General features: G+C 42.9%; 1 protein-coding gene across 1 annotated transcript in view; it reads right to left on the reverse strand.

Annotated features, from left to right (window-relative positions):
- Positions 1–16,210, reverse strand: part of TRPM6 (transient receptor potential cation channel subfamily M member 6) — a 720,746-nt gene that overhangs the window by 167,822 nt on the left and 536,714 nt on the right. The window contains exon 27 of the mRNA XM_086961279.1: positions 3,063–3,175. Coding sequence (XP_086817405.1) covers positions 3,063–3,175 — 113 coding nt within the window. The remainder of the gene's footprint in view (positions 1–3,062; positions 3,176–16,210) is intronic.

Genomic DNA, 16,210 nt, shown 5'->3' on the forward strand with positions numbered 1-16,210 from the left:
TTAATATGGATTCAAATAATGTTTTGAATTTCAAATTGAGTATGACATATTTTGATTTCAACATTAATAGTAATGCTAAGAAACTATAATATGGAAGGCTTTTGAAGATGTAGAAACATTAGCATATCAATGAATGTTCAGCAGTACCTACTCAGAGAAAAAAATACAGGCTGTACAAAGAAACTCACAACTAAACACATTTGATTAACTCTTCTGTTTGAAATTAAACCGGTACAGATTACATAAAGAATCTATAAATTAAAGCCAAAATAAAATTGAAGAAAATAATATATGAAATAAAGATGTTGCTTGGGCCTTATGGACAAGTTACAAAATAGATGACCATAAATAATGGACTTAAGCAAGGCTACATTCTGAACCCATTCTTAAGGTGGCGCCTGTTTGAGCATCTGTCTGAATGGATACAGTGTGATTTAGGGGAATAAACATCCCTCATGCTACAGACAATTTAATGTAGCATTTCACATCCCAGGGAGTCCTTCCCATTGCAGTTCATGAGATGCATTGTTTTTAGCCTTAAGCAGGGATTATTTGATTAACAAAAAAGACACCTTGAAAAAAAAGGCTTTCCATTTGTAAAAGTAAAGCATTCTCTAATATAAGCGACTGCTTACTGGAAATAAGATTTTAAAATTAACGATGTAAATGCTCCTTATTATGTGTCATGTTTTATTTCTGAAGAAAACAATATTTTGCTGTGGGAAAAATGGTTACATAAAAAATCCAATCTTTTCTTTTAAAATAATACTTGCCAAACATTATACAGCATTAACATGATTTTCTTGGTGAGCTGGGTCAATACTTTACTCAAGCTGCCACTTCATTTCCAAGGTTGGATTGGGTGGTCCCTTTCCATTCTGAGTATGACCCTCTCAAAGACTGCACGTGCACATTGGCCCCTAATCTCAGCTTTCTTTGTGAACTGTAATTACTGTGAAGTCTATGCACAATAGTAAATGTACAACTGAAATACTGCACATATGCAAATGTGCAATTATATCTTTGTCTTTTTGAATTGAGCTCACGCTTTGTGCGAACAAAATATATAACCTTCTCTAATGTACATAATCATAGTGTTCCCATTATGTATAATCTGAATATGTAGCTTTCTGTTTAATACATTAATATAGAAGCTGGTATGAGTTTTATATAAGCCATGGCATAGCTGCTTTATTGCTAATTGAAATATATAGTAGAGGAATCCATTTAGCTGTAAAATGAAAATGTGTGTGCAAAATGGATACATTGTTGGAATGAGTATAATGAATTTAGAATGTATTGGGAACTGTCAATCCATAGGTTAATGTTTTTCAGGCACCCTTGTGTCATGGGCAAGGGTGCCTGTATTACAGGCTGGATTGTTTTTGTGCACGCAGTGGCCCCTTCCTTCACAAAGACAATCCTGTCTGAATCACAGGCACCCTTGCAACATGGTGCAAGGGGGCATGCGTTGGCCCAAGGCAGCACACTGTGTGCCAGCACAAGGAAAGGACAGAAATGTGCATATAATGTTAAATATGGCGTATTCCTGCCCCCTCCCTTTCACACAGTACATGGCAGAAGGTGTTTGCTTCCTTGCATTGCGCAAAAGTTTGCTAAATCTGGCCCCATTTCTTTAGACTTCAGATTCTGTGGGCCAGTGGACCGATTCACCCTTTTATTGTGCAAATGTTTATATTGTCTTGTTTATGCAAAGCAATACAAATAACCTGCTTTGTAGACAAGCAAGGGATTTGCATTTTTCGTTTGAATAAAAACATTGTGGAAGAGATTCAAAGACAGGCTGATGTTGTACTGGAGAAGTTAGCCCAGAGTTGAGCACAGCGGCAGCTCATCCCTATATGAATTAGACACGCATTGTCAATAAGGCACCTGTTTGCTGGATGAAGCTCTCTCAGTGTTAATATGTGAGGGGTGCAATTCACCCACCTTCATGGGTGTAAATGCCTCACTATTTAGAAATTACATTGTTGTGTGAGTATGTTATCAAAAAAGTATGTTTTTAAAGTATCTAAAAATAAAACCTTCCTGTACTCATTCACTTCAAAACTCCATAAAACTCTTTTTAGGGATTGCCTGTGCTTAACTGATACAATCCACTCTAAGCTCAGTGTAGTCAGGAATGGAGTAGACATTCGTTTTTTCCGAGGGCAACTTTCTGCTCTTGTAGAAAATGACTTCTCCACTTCTGAGTAAACTCTGTGAGATATTTCTGATTTCATTGTTTATTGCTGCCTGTCCTGGCTTCAAAACAAAAGGGTGACAGTGGAAAGATGAATGTAGTTCCTTGAGGAGATGCAAACTGGGAGAATAGGGATAACTTCTTATAGACATAGGATATGGTGACAGTCCTGGGTGGGTGGTGCGCTGCTAGTGAGGCCATGTTCACGAAATCCCATGTTAAGGGTGAGGTGGATGGAAGGTCTGGTAGGTGTAATACCCCTTCAGGCGGTAACTGAGCATTACCTCCTCATTCGTCTTCCTCTCCAAGCCCTCACATATGAGTTCATCTCCATTCATGCAGAAGCTAACCACCAAACTTGACTTTTCCTTCCCAATACAAGATGGCCCCCGCACCCCTGAGTACAAGTACCTCACTTCCTGGGAAGGTCCTCCTGAATTCATCAAGCACAGACAGAAATCCATGGACCACAGGGACAGGGGGGTGAGAACTCCGGATTGTGACGAGGAAGACATGGACTCAGATTAATGAATATTACTGGTAAATAACAGGGAAATCATGGCTCATAGTAGAAGATGTAGGATGCATAATAGTGGCTTCTAAGAGGGTTTAATGCATGACACTGGACGTTGGAGCACGGGACACCTGTAGAATACAGACTGTGGGTTGCCAAACTTTTCAACCCTTATTATTTATTCTGTAAAAGATGGAAATTGACATTTTGCAGCAGGAATTGAATTGGACTAAAATATATCCTAATAGTGCCTAAGTCTAATTATTGATAAATAGCATAGCCACTCCTATCACAAGTTCATAGTGCACCATGGGATTAGGTAAAGCACAGTTTGTTGGCACTTACAGGAACCTGAAGTTGTGTTGGCTTCTTTTCTTCTCTTGGGGAATTACATTTGCTGTTGCAAACTTTCTTTCTTGTACACACACCCTGATCAGGATCTGATGGCTTGAAAAGCTCTGCAAAGGGAAAAAAACGGGTTCTACCCTTTAAATTCTAGACAATTAATTTTTCACCCAATAAAGCAAATCACCTTTCAAAATGTTACCATGGACGAATTTGTATGTCTTTTTTAACTTATTCGCATAGTCTGTGCTATGCAAATATAGATGATAGTAGGACAAATGTCTGGAAACTTTGGGCATGTGAAACATCATCTTGACACTCAGGTGGCTTTACCACTTGAATCCACAGGTCGGAATGAGTGATAACATGCAGTTTCAGTTTAACTGCACGGTAAAATAACAACGCCCCCTCCTTTCTGATCAGCAAAGTTTTGAATGTGGACATGTTCTCCCCGTACAGATTTCACCAGGTAATATCTGGCAAAATCTGCACTGGAGAAAGATTTTGTGTTATGGGGCAGTTTATGCTGGACTCATATCCAAAGGCCGTGTGCACCTAATTTGATATTTACCATGGGAGTCTGAGTGAGGCTGTTGGCGTCACTGGCCTTTGAGGATTTTCGACAGTTCTATGGCAGATTTTTAATTAAACACAATGTACCCAGTCTACACTGTGTTTAATTAAACATCTGCCAGATGCTTTCTTTTTTTCTTTTGTTTGGTATTTCTGATGCTATTGTTTACAATTTTAAGGCACCATTACCAAGAACTGAGTAAAGTGTCAAACTGACCCTTTGGCATGAAGTTGATGGATTCATCACAAAATTTCTTACATTTCACCACATATCCACAGACTGCTTAAATAACTACACCCAATGAAATGCATGAATGCTTTAGTGTCCATTCACCACAGGGGACATTGACCACTGCTATGCATATTGCTGTAGCAGTAGTTCTGGGTGAAAGTGCTACTGGCAGCCTTCTTGTCTTCGCAAATGGACACAAGTGGTACGGATGTGAAATATCCTGCTAAGGCTTTGCTCAGCGGTGGCCGGCAGAGGTAAGCGTGGTGAGGCGGGCAGGACGTGGCTGGGGGAGGGAAGTCAACAGACGATGGAAGAGGTATTATTTATTTAATTCTACCTATTCCGTCATCTGTCGACTTCCCCCCCTAACCCCACCCCATCCGCAAACCACGTTTACCAATGCCGGCTGCGGCTGGCTTTGTTCTCTGCCAGTTCTACCCTCATGATGTTCTGTTTATACCATTTGTCACCCTCACGCTGCTCAAACTCTCACTACTATCACCTTCACTCCTTAAACGCACCCCTTTCTGGGAACCGCTTGCCCACTACCTCATGTACAGTTGCGCTCTGTTTCCCTCTTGTCTCTGGCCCTTGTTGTTGACTCATTTGAGCCTATCCAATGTCATCCATTGTAGGCAAACAAAAGCCACCAGGAGGAGAGGAGCAGTGCCATTCATAACTTCCTGCTTACCCTGCTTCCAATATGTGCACCCAACCTTCAGCCTGACACTTTGCTTAATGAAGTGTCTTCCTATCTCTGCTGCCCACCACCTCCTATCAATACACCTGCTGAAGCCAGTACATTAACTGTGGAGTGACAAGCACACAGACATGGAGATAGCAAGAAAGCAGAAGAAATGAGCTACTGAAGACACCTGCTCTCCTGAAGGCAAGGTGATGAAAAGGGTGTGAGGAATTTGCCTTTCTGCTTCCTGTATTATGTCTGATGTGTCTGATTGTGCCTGTGTATGTGAATCTTGCACTACTTCAGCTACCACCTGCCATGTACTTGTGCTTGGTGACGGGGAAGCTTACTGCTGGTACAAATTATGAGGAAGGGTACTTGGCACCACAGATGTTTATGACGCACCTGTTCTGTGACTGATGGAAGCTTGCTAATGTGGTACCTGTTCTGCAAGTGAGGGGCCTTCATTGCTAATGCCCGTCCTAGTCCTGCTCTGTAAACTAGCTCAGCAAACCCATCATATGTTTATCTTGTGAGAAAGGGCAACTTGCACTGCTAATTTCCCTGTGGTACCATCTGTGTGCTGAAATCCAGGGATGTGCAGGGCCGGACTTGCCGTAGCGGGCACCGGGCAATCCCCCGGTGCGCCGCAAGGGGGGGGGGGGCAGTTTTGGGACCCTGGGGGTCGTTTTTGTTACAGGGCTGTTTTTGCAGCATATCTGCAAAATCGGCCCTGTAACTATATTAGCCAAAAACCGTCCCCAGCAAAGAGCTCGGTCGCACCCCCAACCTTCCCCGAGGGGGGCCGGCCAAGCACTTTGCCGGGGCCGGTTTTGGTTCCCAGTCCAGCCCTGGGGATGTGCACACTCCTGATGGCCAAGTGATCCCTGTTCTGTAAGGGAGGGGACCTTACGCTGCAGATGCCACCCTGTGGCTGTTATTTTAGCAAGGGAAACTCGACATAATCTACCTGATACTTAAAAGCCAAAACAATTGAGATTGCCAAAACAATTTTTTTAATCAAAGGAAGCTGTCCCAGTATCAACAACTAGAATTAATTGTGCCCGAATCCAACTGCATCCAGCAGCTACAGAGGACTCCAGCGCCCAGAGGGTACCGCGGCAGGAGCTGCGTCACCTTTGCGCCAGTCGGCGCATATAACCTGCCTTTGACTCCCGCTGCGTGGGACGTGCGCGGGCCAAGGTCGGACTGTCAGAGGCTGAAGGAGGCTGGACTGGGCCATGTTATTTGGCTTTGGCTGAAGCCATTCATGTTGATCTGACCCCTGCTTTGGGAATCTGTACCCGGACCTGGACTTGAGACTGGAAAGCAAGGACTGGGACTGGGACACAAGGTACAGGGCATTGTTATCTTCGCTATTTTTGTGTGCCTAGTATTTTTTTGAGACTATGGCGCCGAAGGAACTAGCTAAGAGGAAATCAATGGTGGGTCAGGGGGTGGTAGGCACTCAAGATGAGTTTCTATCAAGGGCAGAGTCAGTCCTTATTCATGAAATCACCCTTACAGAGCGCAGACTTTCTCTTGAGTCCCTCCCCCTTTACAAGTTGACGCTTCCAGTTATATTAATCCAGACACTCATTCTGACCCTGGTTCCCCTACAAGATCACCTAAAACCCCGGCAACAGTCATTCTGCCAGCCCAGGGCTCTGTGCTTTCCACTGCCCAAGTGGGAAATGATCCAGTTGTTAGATCTAGAGTGTATACTAGGAGCCAAATAACTAAAGTTTCCCAAGGGGGGGCAGCTCCTTACCCTCAGCGCAAGAAACGGAAAGGGCTGGGTTCTGGCAAACAAACCTTGCCATCATCTAAAAGAGGGAGTAGAGGTGCAACGAGAGAGGCTGTCGAGGATGATGAGGTTACATCTGGTGTCACAATGGATAATTTTGCCTCGGCTTTACCACTTTTACCCTCTCGGTCAACTATTGATAGCGAGGAGTTCTGGTCTAAAATGGGTAATATTGTATCTGTTTTAATTGACCCACTGATGCAAAAGCTCTCTAATCTGGAAAAGGCCATTGATAACCTTGCAAGTGCTGCTTCTCCAGATTCACAGAAGCCACCATGCCCCATAAATGACCATCCCCCTCAGCCTTCCCTGGCCAGAGCGTCTTGTGCTAAATCTGCTCAGCCCTCTGGGACTAATTGCAATTGCAATGATGAATTTTCTAACTCTGGCGTGGGCTCTACATCAGTTCAAAATCCTGTTACATACAATAGTGAGGTCAACAAGTGTACAGGGACATCTCCATCGAGAGCTAGAGGCCTACCTCAAATCCCAGGTACACATGAACTGTGCCCTAAGTCTCATATAACAACCTCCTATAATAAGCCCAATCATGCACACTCTGAGGAAATACAGCCTCAAAGGACTAATGGTTCCTGCGTTAAATCAGGGAGGGACATGAAAGGTAACAATGTGCTCCATACGTATACTGAGGCAACTCCGTACACAATAGTGTTGGCCAAAGTTCCTAAATTGTCTCCGGGAGCGCAGGAACACTGGTCCAGTTTGAAAAATAAATCCTTATTTGAGGTAAATAGGAGGACAAGATTAGGTAGCCCGATCCATTCAAATTTCAAAATGGTGAGACGTGTTGGATGGGTAGGGAACTCGAACAAGACTAGAGAAGGTGATTGCGTGGTAATTTCTTTCGGATCACCCGACCTCGTACATACTATCCTAGAACGTGCGGGTAATTGGTTGATGGCACGCGGGTATTTTTATAAACATCATTGTATGACTCATGCACCATTTAGGGGACTTTCAACGGAGGGGCAGCGGCAGGCCAGATTTGCCATCCCAGCCAATAACTAGTTTGATGTTTTTAACCCCCTAGATGAAAATGATTGACTGCCGGAATTGAACATAGCGGGTAGAGGACCTTCTGAACATACAGCCCTGGTTGGGGGTAGTTCTCCCAAAGTCCATCCTTGCACTTGTGTGGAAGTTGCGGGGACCACTGGCATGCGACAGGAGGAAAGGGGCTCACCTATGAAATCTACTACTGGTAGTGGGCACCAAGTGAGTCGACTCACTCCTAACTTACCCATAAATGAGTTGCCCATGGCTACCCCAAATGCTGTCTATGTTCCAACCCTTGAGCCCCAGGATGTCGATCTTCATCGAATCAATAAGTGGGGATTTCTCAATTACAGCCATTGAAGAAACACCTGTAAATATAACTGATGGAGCAGCTGGTGTTTCAGGGCGCGCCACTGTCAGTAGACCCAGGGCAAACCACTTCTTAAGTATATTATCCTGGAACTTAGCAGGGATACAGTCTAAACTACTAGATCCCCAATGGTTTACAGCCATGGGTAACATTGATATTTATGCGTTTCCAGAAACCTGGGCTGCGGATAATGTTTATTTTAATGGCTATACTTCTTATTGGGTGAACGCTCTCCCTCAAAAAACATCTGGTAGGGCTAGTGGCGGACTGCTAATACTGGTTAAAAACATTATAGCCTGCAGGTACAAACAACTTTTAATAAACTCATCTAATATATTGGGTATCCAACTCACCTTCCTGTCTGGTTTAACCTTGACCTTGGTTAATGTGTACACCAGGTCAGAACCTTTTAATAGTGAATCTGCAGTAATCTCACTTCTAGATGACATAGTGGGAGGATATCAGGTGAACTCTAAAATTGTAGTTGCAGGAGATTTTTTTTTTTTTTTTTTTTTTTTGAAAAACCTTTATTTGTAGAAAAAGTACACCGCTATTCAGCCATACATCCCGGAGGCCAGGCAGCATTGCGATAACAGGGAGGCTCATGTACAAAACAGTGCGCAAAAGCAGTCAGGTTTAATTTTTCAAGAACTAACAACTTGGAAAGGAGAACCAAAGAGTAGAAGGGCCCCGGAAGGCCACCAGAAAACGAAGTGCCTGGGCACGAAGGAAATTATAAGAGAGAGAAAGAAGAAGAGAAGTGGCCGAGGACAGTACATAAGTATTTGAAGGGGCGTAGTGGGAAGGGGTCAGGGGCCGCACATCCAACACAACTCAGAATATCAATTGCAGCAGTAAGGTATGGGGGAGTATCGCACCAGGATGTTCCGTCCGGAACCACGGGAAGGGTTACAGTCTATGGGATTGCAGGAGATTTTAATGCTGCGTTTGAACCCTCCACTTTACTAAGTGCGTACCTAGAAGAGGAGGATGAGGTTTGGAGTTTCCCCAATTAGGTAGCCGGTAAATCTGCCATGCGTCAGTCTAACGTCTCTCTGCAGATTGCTTCCCTATCTGCCGGTAGGAGCTTGAAGCCATGCAATGGGAGAACCCCTTCAGTTCTAGGAAGAAAGGCTACTTTTAAGAGGGTGTCTATTCAAGTATCATAGACTATATTTTCGCTGATGTTAGAATATGGTCTTTAGTGGAGGACATGATAATTGAACCGAGGACACACGGCGATCATAACTCTCTGTTTTTAAAATTAAAGGGCAAGGATCTCTTTAGCGGTGCTCATTGTTACATTTCTAAACTAATAGAGGCAAGTCCAACTAATAATCGTAGGAGAGTTAGATGGCCCAAAATCCAAGCTGATCAAGATCTTTATGATAAAATACATAGGTCTGTAGCGGCCACCCTAACTTGCATGTCCAGCCATAAGGATAGCACTGTTTTGTCCAACACTTTGTATGTTACTGCCGCACACAAACATCTTTTTGAAGAGTTGCAGTCAGTCTTTTTAAAACCGAGGTGAGCTGGAAAAAGTGTCATTGTAAGGTCTCACAACTGGTTTAATGACGACTGTAGGAGTGCCAAGAAGGCACTACAACTAGCACTTAGGGGGCGCTCTAGACTGGACTTAATTCTTGCCCGTATTAAATATAAAGCCACACTTTGTAAAGCCAAATGTGAATACGCTGACACCAATTGGAATGATCTAGTTTTAGCAGCAAAGGCAAGAGATTGCCGCAAGTTTTGGTTGATTGTGTCGAAGGGTACTGCGGAGTATTTCACTTCTAATAGTCATCATATCCAGCTGGAGGTTTGGTTGGATAATTTCTCTGGCTTATACTCTGATGATAGGGTTATTATAGATGCCTACACTGACCAATCACTGCCGTTTTAGACGTCACTGCTTCTGATGGGCTCACACATAACCCCCATTGAGTTTTCAGCCTTGATGACACTTTGTCAGCAATCCAGAAACTTGCCGCAGGACCCGAACTGATACCAGGGGACTTGTATAAATCTGAACCCGCGATATGGGCACCAAACATTAACCTTTTGTCTAATTGTATATTAGCTGGTGGTGATATTCCCGAAACCTGGAGGGGGGCAGAGGTAATAACCATCTTTAAAAAGGGTACCCCTGCTGTCCGCCCTATATTTATAGACCCATCATTCTGATTGACAACCTACAGTAGGTTTATGCTAGACAAGTTTTAGATAAACTCCAGGACTGGATGGATGAAAAGATGATACTGTCCCCAGCCCAAGCTGGTTTCCGCGCAAAAATTAGAACATGCGACCAAGCTTTTAGATTTTCTCTGTTAGCTTGGAAGTACGAGCTACATAGGAAACAGCGGCTCTATGTAGCTTTCGTGGACCTGCGAGCTGCATTCGATTTGGTACAGCATAATCTACTGCGGAAGACTATGCTTGATCAAGGTGCCCCGGTTGACCTGGTGACTTTGCTTGCTAGATTGCATAAGGACAATTATACCCAGGTTAGGTGGGGGGTAAATGGGGAACTAACAGAGATGATTCCAATTGAACGTGGGGTGCGCCAGGGGTGTGTTTTTGCCCCCAAATTGTTCTCTCTGTATATTAATGATGTGGTGAGTTGTCTATTGGATTGTAAAAATGACGCCCCTTCATTGAACAATGTAAAAGTACCCATTTTCTCTTGAAATATACCGTGCAAAGGCTCAAAATGGAGCTCTGTATGGAGCGGAGATCTGGGGATTCACTCCTGTAAATCAGCTAACAACTTGTGAGAATAACTGTGCAAGGGCTTTGATCGCACTACCTGTCACAACACGACTTATTCCACTTTTTTTTGATCTTGGGCTAAAAAGAATTGGCGATCTGGCTGCCCTTAAACCCTTAACCTATTGGTTGCGTCTATGGACTACTCCCCAACTAACTGAATATCGTACCTCTTTACGGGAGGTCCTAGTGCTTAACGGGGCAAAACAACTCCCTTGGTTCAAGCACATCGCTAAATGGGGCAAGTTATTGAACCTAATGGGATTCTGGGAGTATCCAGAAAGGGCTACCAGTAGTGACATTTTGTTTCTCAAAGCTACTTACTAGAAGGTGGTGGGCGAGCACTATATGAATAATCCAACTAGTGGTCAGCTAACTACAAACTTTCTAATCATAAAATCTTGCTCCATATTTGAACCGTTCCTTGACCTGATCTCGCCCTCTCTTGCTAAAAGCTTGTACATCAGGTTTAGGTATGGTAATCTGTTGTTGAAATTTCCGGGGAAAGAGGTGAGGGGCCTAACTACAGAAACCTGCCCGGCCTGCTGCGTAGCTGGCGAAACTGAAGAACATATTTTGTTTGTCTGCCCCAAGTATAGGCCCACAGGAGATGGATTAGACCTATTTGCCTTAACATGAGTATTAGGAAGTACCAGATTGCATATAGAATTTTAAAGACAGACACTTCAGGACCAATTGTGTTTTCTCTTAGTCGTTTTCTGTTATCTTTTTGCTTGATTCGTAAAAAATGTCTGTTAATTATGACACTATTTTTAAACCTTTCTTATTTATCCTTTCATGATATATGTATCTTACATCCTTAGCTGACTCACGTGGTTTATTTTTCATATGCTGGTGACTGCATTGCGCCCCCCCAGCATGATTAGATCGTTGGTACATGTATTTATGTATTTATGCTCTTAAAATGATTCAAGATGTCATTTGTATTTGCGATTGCAATGGTTTAATACTATTTTAATTGTAGAGATATGTATGTTTTATTTCTTGTATACTTTGATGGTTCTCATACAAATTACCGAATAAAGATATGATGATGATGAGAACTGACGTCATGTACTTGAAGTCAATCCAAGGACTTCACACTCTGCCCCGAGTGTGACATAATTCAATGAACATGGAGTCGGTCTCCCTGGAGACATCTCAGGATGAATGGGGGCTGGGGATGGGGGGTTTCGAAAATGAAGAAACCTCACAGACAGCACCACGCTCAACAATGTGTAGTTCGGTTCCAATTATAAACCTTAACTGTGTGTTTTATTGTTGTGTTTGGTGTTTAAATTATGCTTATTTCCTTCAAGAGGTACTCTTTTAGTTTAATGTGTTCACACCGTGTTTTATTGTGCACCCAGTACGCGATGTTAGCATGCCAGTGTAGCAGTCACACTAGTCCCACTTATTACATGACAAAACGAAACACATTGAATATCTACTTTGCGCTGAGGTAAAGTTACACATGACAGAGAAACGAAGGGCATATTTCTGGAGGCAGCACTTCATCAAACAGTAACTCCAGCAATCCTTTATCGCTGTGTGCATGCACGTGACAGTTTGCTTGGCAGAACTCTCAAGCACTACACTGCAACATAAAAGTTTGCAAAGCATAGAAAACAGATTTCCCTTCCAAACATCAGTCTATTTAAGGGAATTCACTCTACCAAAACACATAAATAGTTACCGCGCTGTCATTAGTTTCACTGGTAGGAGATAACTGCATCTTGTAGGTGCCTAAGGCCATACTTTAAAGGTAAGAAGAATGCGCCATGAACATGCGTTCTGCTACAAAACTGCCTCTCCCCTTAAAGAAGCATTAAGAAAACCAATATGTTTGGCTATGTATGGTGTTAAGACATTGATTCAAAAACGTGCAGGGCACAAAACTGTAGAAAGCACAGATACGTCCTCAAATGTAATTCATAAGTGGTATAAATTGTTAAATGGAACAACACACAGTGGCATTTTTACCTGTTCTCTCTAACACTCACAGGACTTCTCTTTTACGAAGCAGTCATATAGGGCCAGATTCAAACATTTGTACTCCCCATTTCACGCAACGCACCACATCAACTTTGCTTGCAGTCCTGCATTGCATTAAATATTATTGAAATTGCCCCTAAATCTCTGCTTCTAAATAAAAAATTCAAAATTACAGAATTCACTTTACAATTCTGAAATCAATTTACTTTAATGGAATAAGCCACTATGTGACCGTCAATTCCACTTGAATAAATTTAGGAAAGAGTACTGCATGAGGTGGCCTTGCTCAGGGGGTTTTACAGATGGGAGGTGATAGGTATAGAACACCTGGGTGATGTGTGGAGGAAGAAATCCTTTGGGCGCTTCGAGATACTCCGCCAAGAATATGAATTGGCAGATGGCGAACCTTTCTGCTATTTACAGTTGGTAAATGCGTTGCGGGTCAACATTCCGAAGGAGGTAGACCTCCTGGATTCCTCCCCCCTGGAGGATCACCTGCTCAAAGAGCCCATCCCAACCAACGGAGTTTCTATGACCTATCGAAAACTAATAAATAATTCCCCATAGCTACTAGGAGGCCTCCCTGATGCCTGGGCCAAAGACCTGGGTGGATTGTTCGATGATGATTGGGCTGAGACCCTTCTGAGCCCATGAGAAATAGCTATTTGTGCCAGATTTCAATTACATCAGCTGAAAGTACTCCTCAGGATGTACTACTCGTGCACCACCCTACATATAATCAGGAAGACTGTGTTACATTGTGTTAGGGGCTGTAACTAAGAAGGCACATTTTTCCATATCGTGTGGGAATGCCCGATGATCCAGAATTTTTTGGAGGAAGTGGCAAGGATGATGTCCCAGGTGATATCTCTGCGGGTTTAACCATCTGGTGGCAGTGGAGTGCCCCCCACTGTCCACGAGAAGGGGTAAGAGAGGTGAGGGTAAGGATATCGCCTCCCAGGTTAAACTTTACTCACAACAGTGTATCCTGACCCCAAATTGGCTCAATAGCTGGAAGGAAATGGTTCCTTTTGTTATTTAACCCTCACACACCCTATTGGTGGCATGTTCATCATCAGGTTCACCCTAACTCCTAAAGGTCAGGGTGGGCTCGACAATATTTCAGGGAGCTCTTAGGAGATGTAGGCCAGGGGGGCTTAAAGATAAAAATCCTACTACACCACCCAGGCATTCCTTTATTAGTGGTGATGTAGTGGATATTAAAAAGATAATAAAAGAAGGTCCTCATCGGAAGTTATGGTCCTAAGACCCTAAAAGACTGCCAACATGTTTCAGCCTGAAGGTGCGTGGCCAAAAATTGTCCTTGGCTTTCATCAGGGCACAATAAAATTCCCTCCCTGGTTCAGGTCAAAAAGCAATCTTAGCTGATCTATATATTAGTTTTAAAGGTGCAGAAATCTGCAACCTTTGTGAAAAATAGTGACAGTGAAAACAATCACATTCGGGAGAATACTTATCTCCCTTCTTCCAGTAACGATATGCCAAGAGAGAAAAAAACGATCCTTGATACCAAATAGGTATACCGCAGGGCAGGACATTTGGAGTACGTTTGACTACAAGGCTACCCCATTGGGACCCAATTGATACTTGCATTCCCCTCCAATTGGGCGGAATTTTTCATTACTGGAAGAAGGGAGATAAGTATTCTCCCGAAAGCAATTGTTTTGACTGTCACTATTTTTCACGAAGGTTGCAGCTTTCTGCACCTTCAAAACTAATATATAGGTCAGCTAACATTGCTTTCTAATTTGAACCAGGGAGGAAATTTCATTGTGCGCGGACAAAAGCCCAGGACCATTTTTGGCCACGCTCCTTCGGGCTGAAACGTGTTGGCTGTCTCTTAGGGTCTTAGGACCATAACTTCCGATAATGACCCGCTTTTATTATCTTTTTAATATCCACTACATCACCACTAATAAAGGGATACCTGGGTGGTGTAGTAGGATTTTTTACCTGTAAGTCCTCCTGGCCTACATCTTTTAAGAGCTCCCTGAAATATGGTCGCGCCCACCCTGACCTTTAGGAGTTAGGGTGAACCCGATGATGAAGCATGACGCCAATAGGGTGTGTGAGGGTTAAATAACAAAAGGAATAATTTCCTTCCCGCCATTGTGGTACACGCCACCTAAGGAGTTGAGAAGGCTTTTTGAGCCAATTTGGGGTCAGGATATACTATTGTGAGTAGATATCTCTGTGGATGCCACTCCAAGCTAAATGGCTACTAGTTGCAATACAGGGGGAAGAGAACTGGCTGCGAATCACTGGAATTTGGAAAAAACTGCTAGCAGTGGGGGCAAAAAGTAATATTGCAAAGAAATGAAGGGCGAGTTTCCCTCCGAGGGTTGATGAATGGGAGGCAGACATCTATTGGTGCCAGAGAGAGAAGTAGCAAGGATAGAGGGTGCTCCAGGAAGTGGGAAAAGGTGTGGGGAACCTGGCCTAAATTCAAGGACATCAACAGGGTATACACATGATTGTCGGTTTGGTGTGGGGCATGATTGTCCAGATATGCGTTGAATGTCTAACCTACATTATTAGATGGCCGCAGAGATACCCTAAGTAACCTATATCTTTGGTCTGTGGTTCCTACAAGGTATTTGAATAAATGATGAATACAATTTCATTGCTGGCAGTATTCATTTACTCTGTCTCGCAAATGTATGATGAGCAACTGTTCAACAAAATAGGTTTAGGAAAGAGGTGGGTAAAGTGGCAGAAAGATGTGTAAAATGGTGTGTGGCCAAGTTAAAGTTTTAGGAGCACCCACAAAATCTGACCTTTGTGGCATTCAGAACATATTTGCATGTAGCCCCAGGCTCAGAAAATGCTCCTAAATGTTCGCCAATAAAGTTGGTCTAATTTCTAATCTTGGGAAAGGGAGCAGCACAAAAGTTCAATGGGTTATTGTGAATAAGTGTTTGCTCATGGAACATTATGGTCGAAATGGAGAAGAAAATAGGGGAAATAAATACAATGCCAAGGTATGCACGTTTCATCTAACTACCTAATCAGTTGGATTTTTTGTTGCTAAAGTCCAACCTGAACTAGAATTACGTTTTTCACGCACTTGTCCAGCAATTTATGAGAGGTGTGGGTTTTAAGGACCTACACCTGCAAAAATGGTATTGTGTATCACACACAAATTGGTAATTTAAAGACACGGGAAGACGCATATCTACTTTGTAATAGCCATAATTCACTGGGGTGCATAGCAAAACGGTGAGAATTTGCTCCCTAAAATTATCTATCCATAGTAGCATATTTCTGACCTGACTTTTGTTGGATTAATAGTAGACAGTAAAATAGAGGACAGTCATAGATTTCACTGAGTACTCAAATAATTATAATTTCCACACGCAGAACTCGAAGCAGGTGTAGAGTTTAACATGCATACAGAGAATGAAAATCTGATAAATTCCTTTATACTACAACTATATACAATATGCAGTGTGCCCAATGGTCTCCAATAATAGATCCGCACATACTCTTGAAGGCAACATGAGTGGTTTTCAGTGTAAATCGGGGGTGGGAAACAACTCTCTATATGGGTACAACTATCCAAAAATGTTCACGTTTGTAGGTGTTTGAACGCTTCCCTCTTAAATACATATGTTCTCTAAATCTCGCCTTGTCCACGAAGTGGCTATTTCCACTACTGATCACTTATTTATATAATTAA

This window comes from Lissotriton vulgaris, chromosome 3_1 (genome assembly GCF_964263255.1).
Source record: "Lissotriton vulgaris chromosome 3_1, aLisVul1.2, whole genome shotgun sequence".
Lineage (NCBI taxonomy): Eukaryota > Metazoa > Chordata > Amphibia > Caudata > Salamandridae > Lissotriton > Lissotriton vulgaris.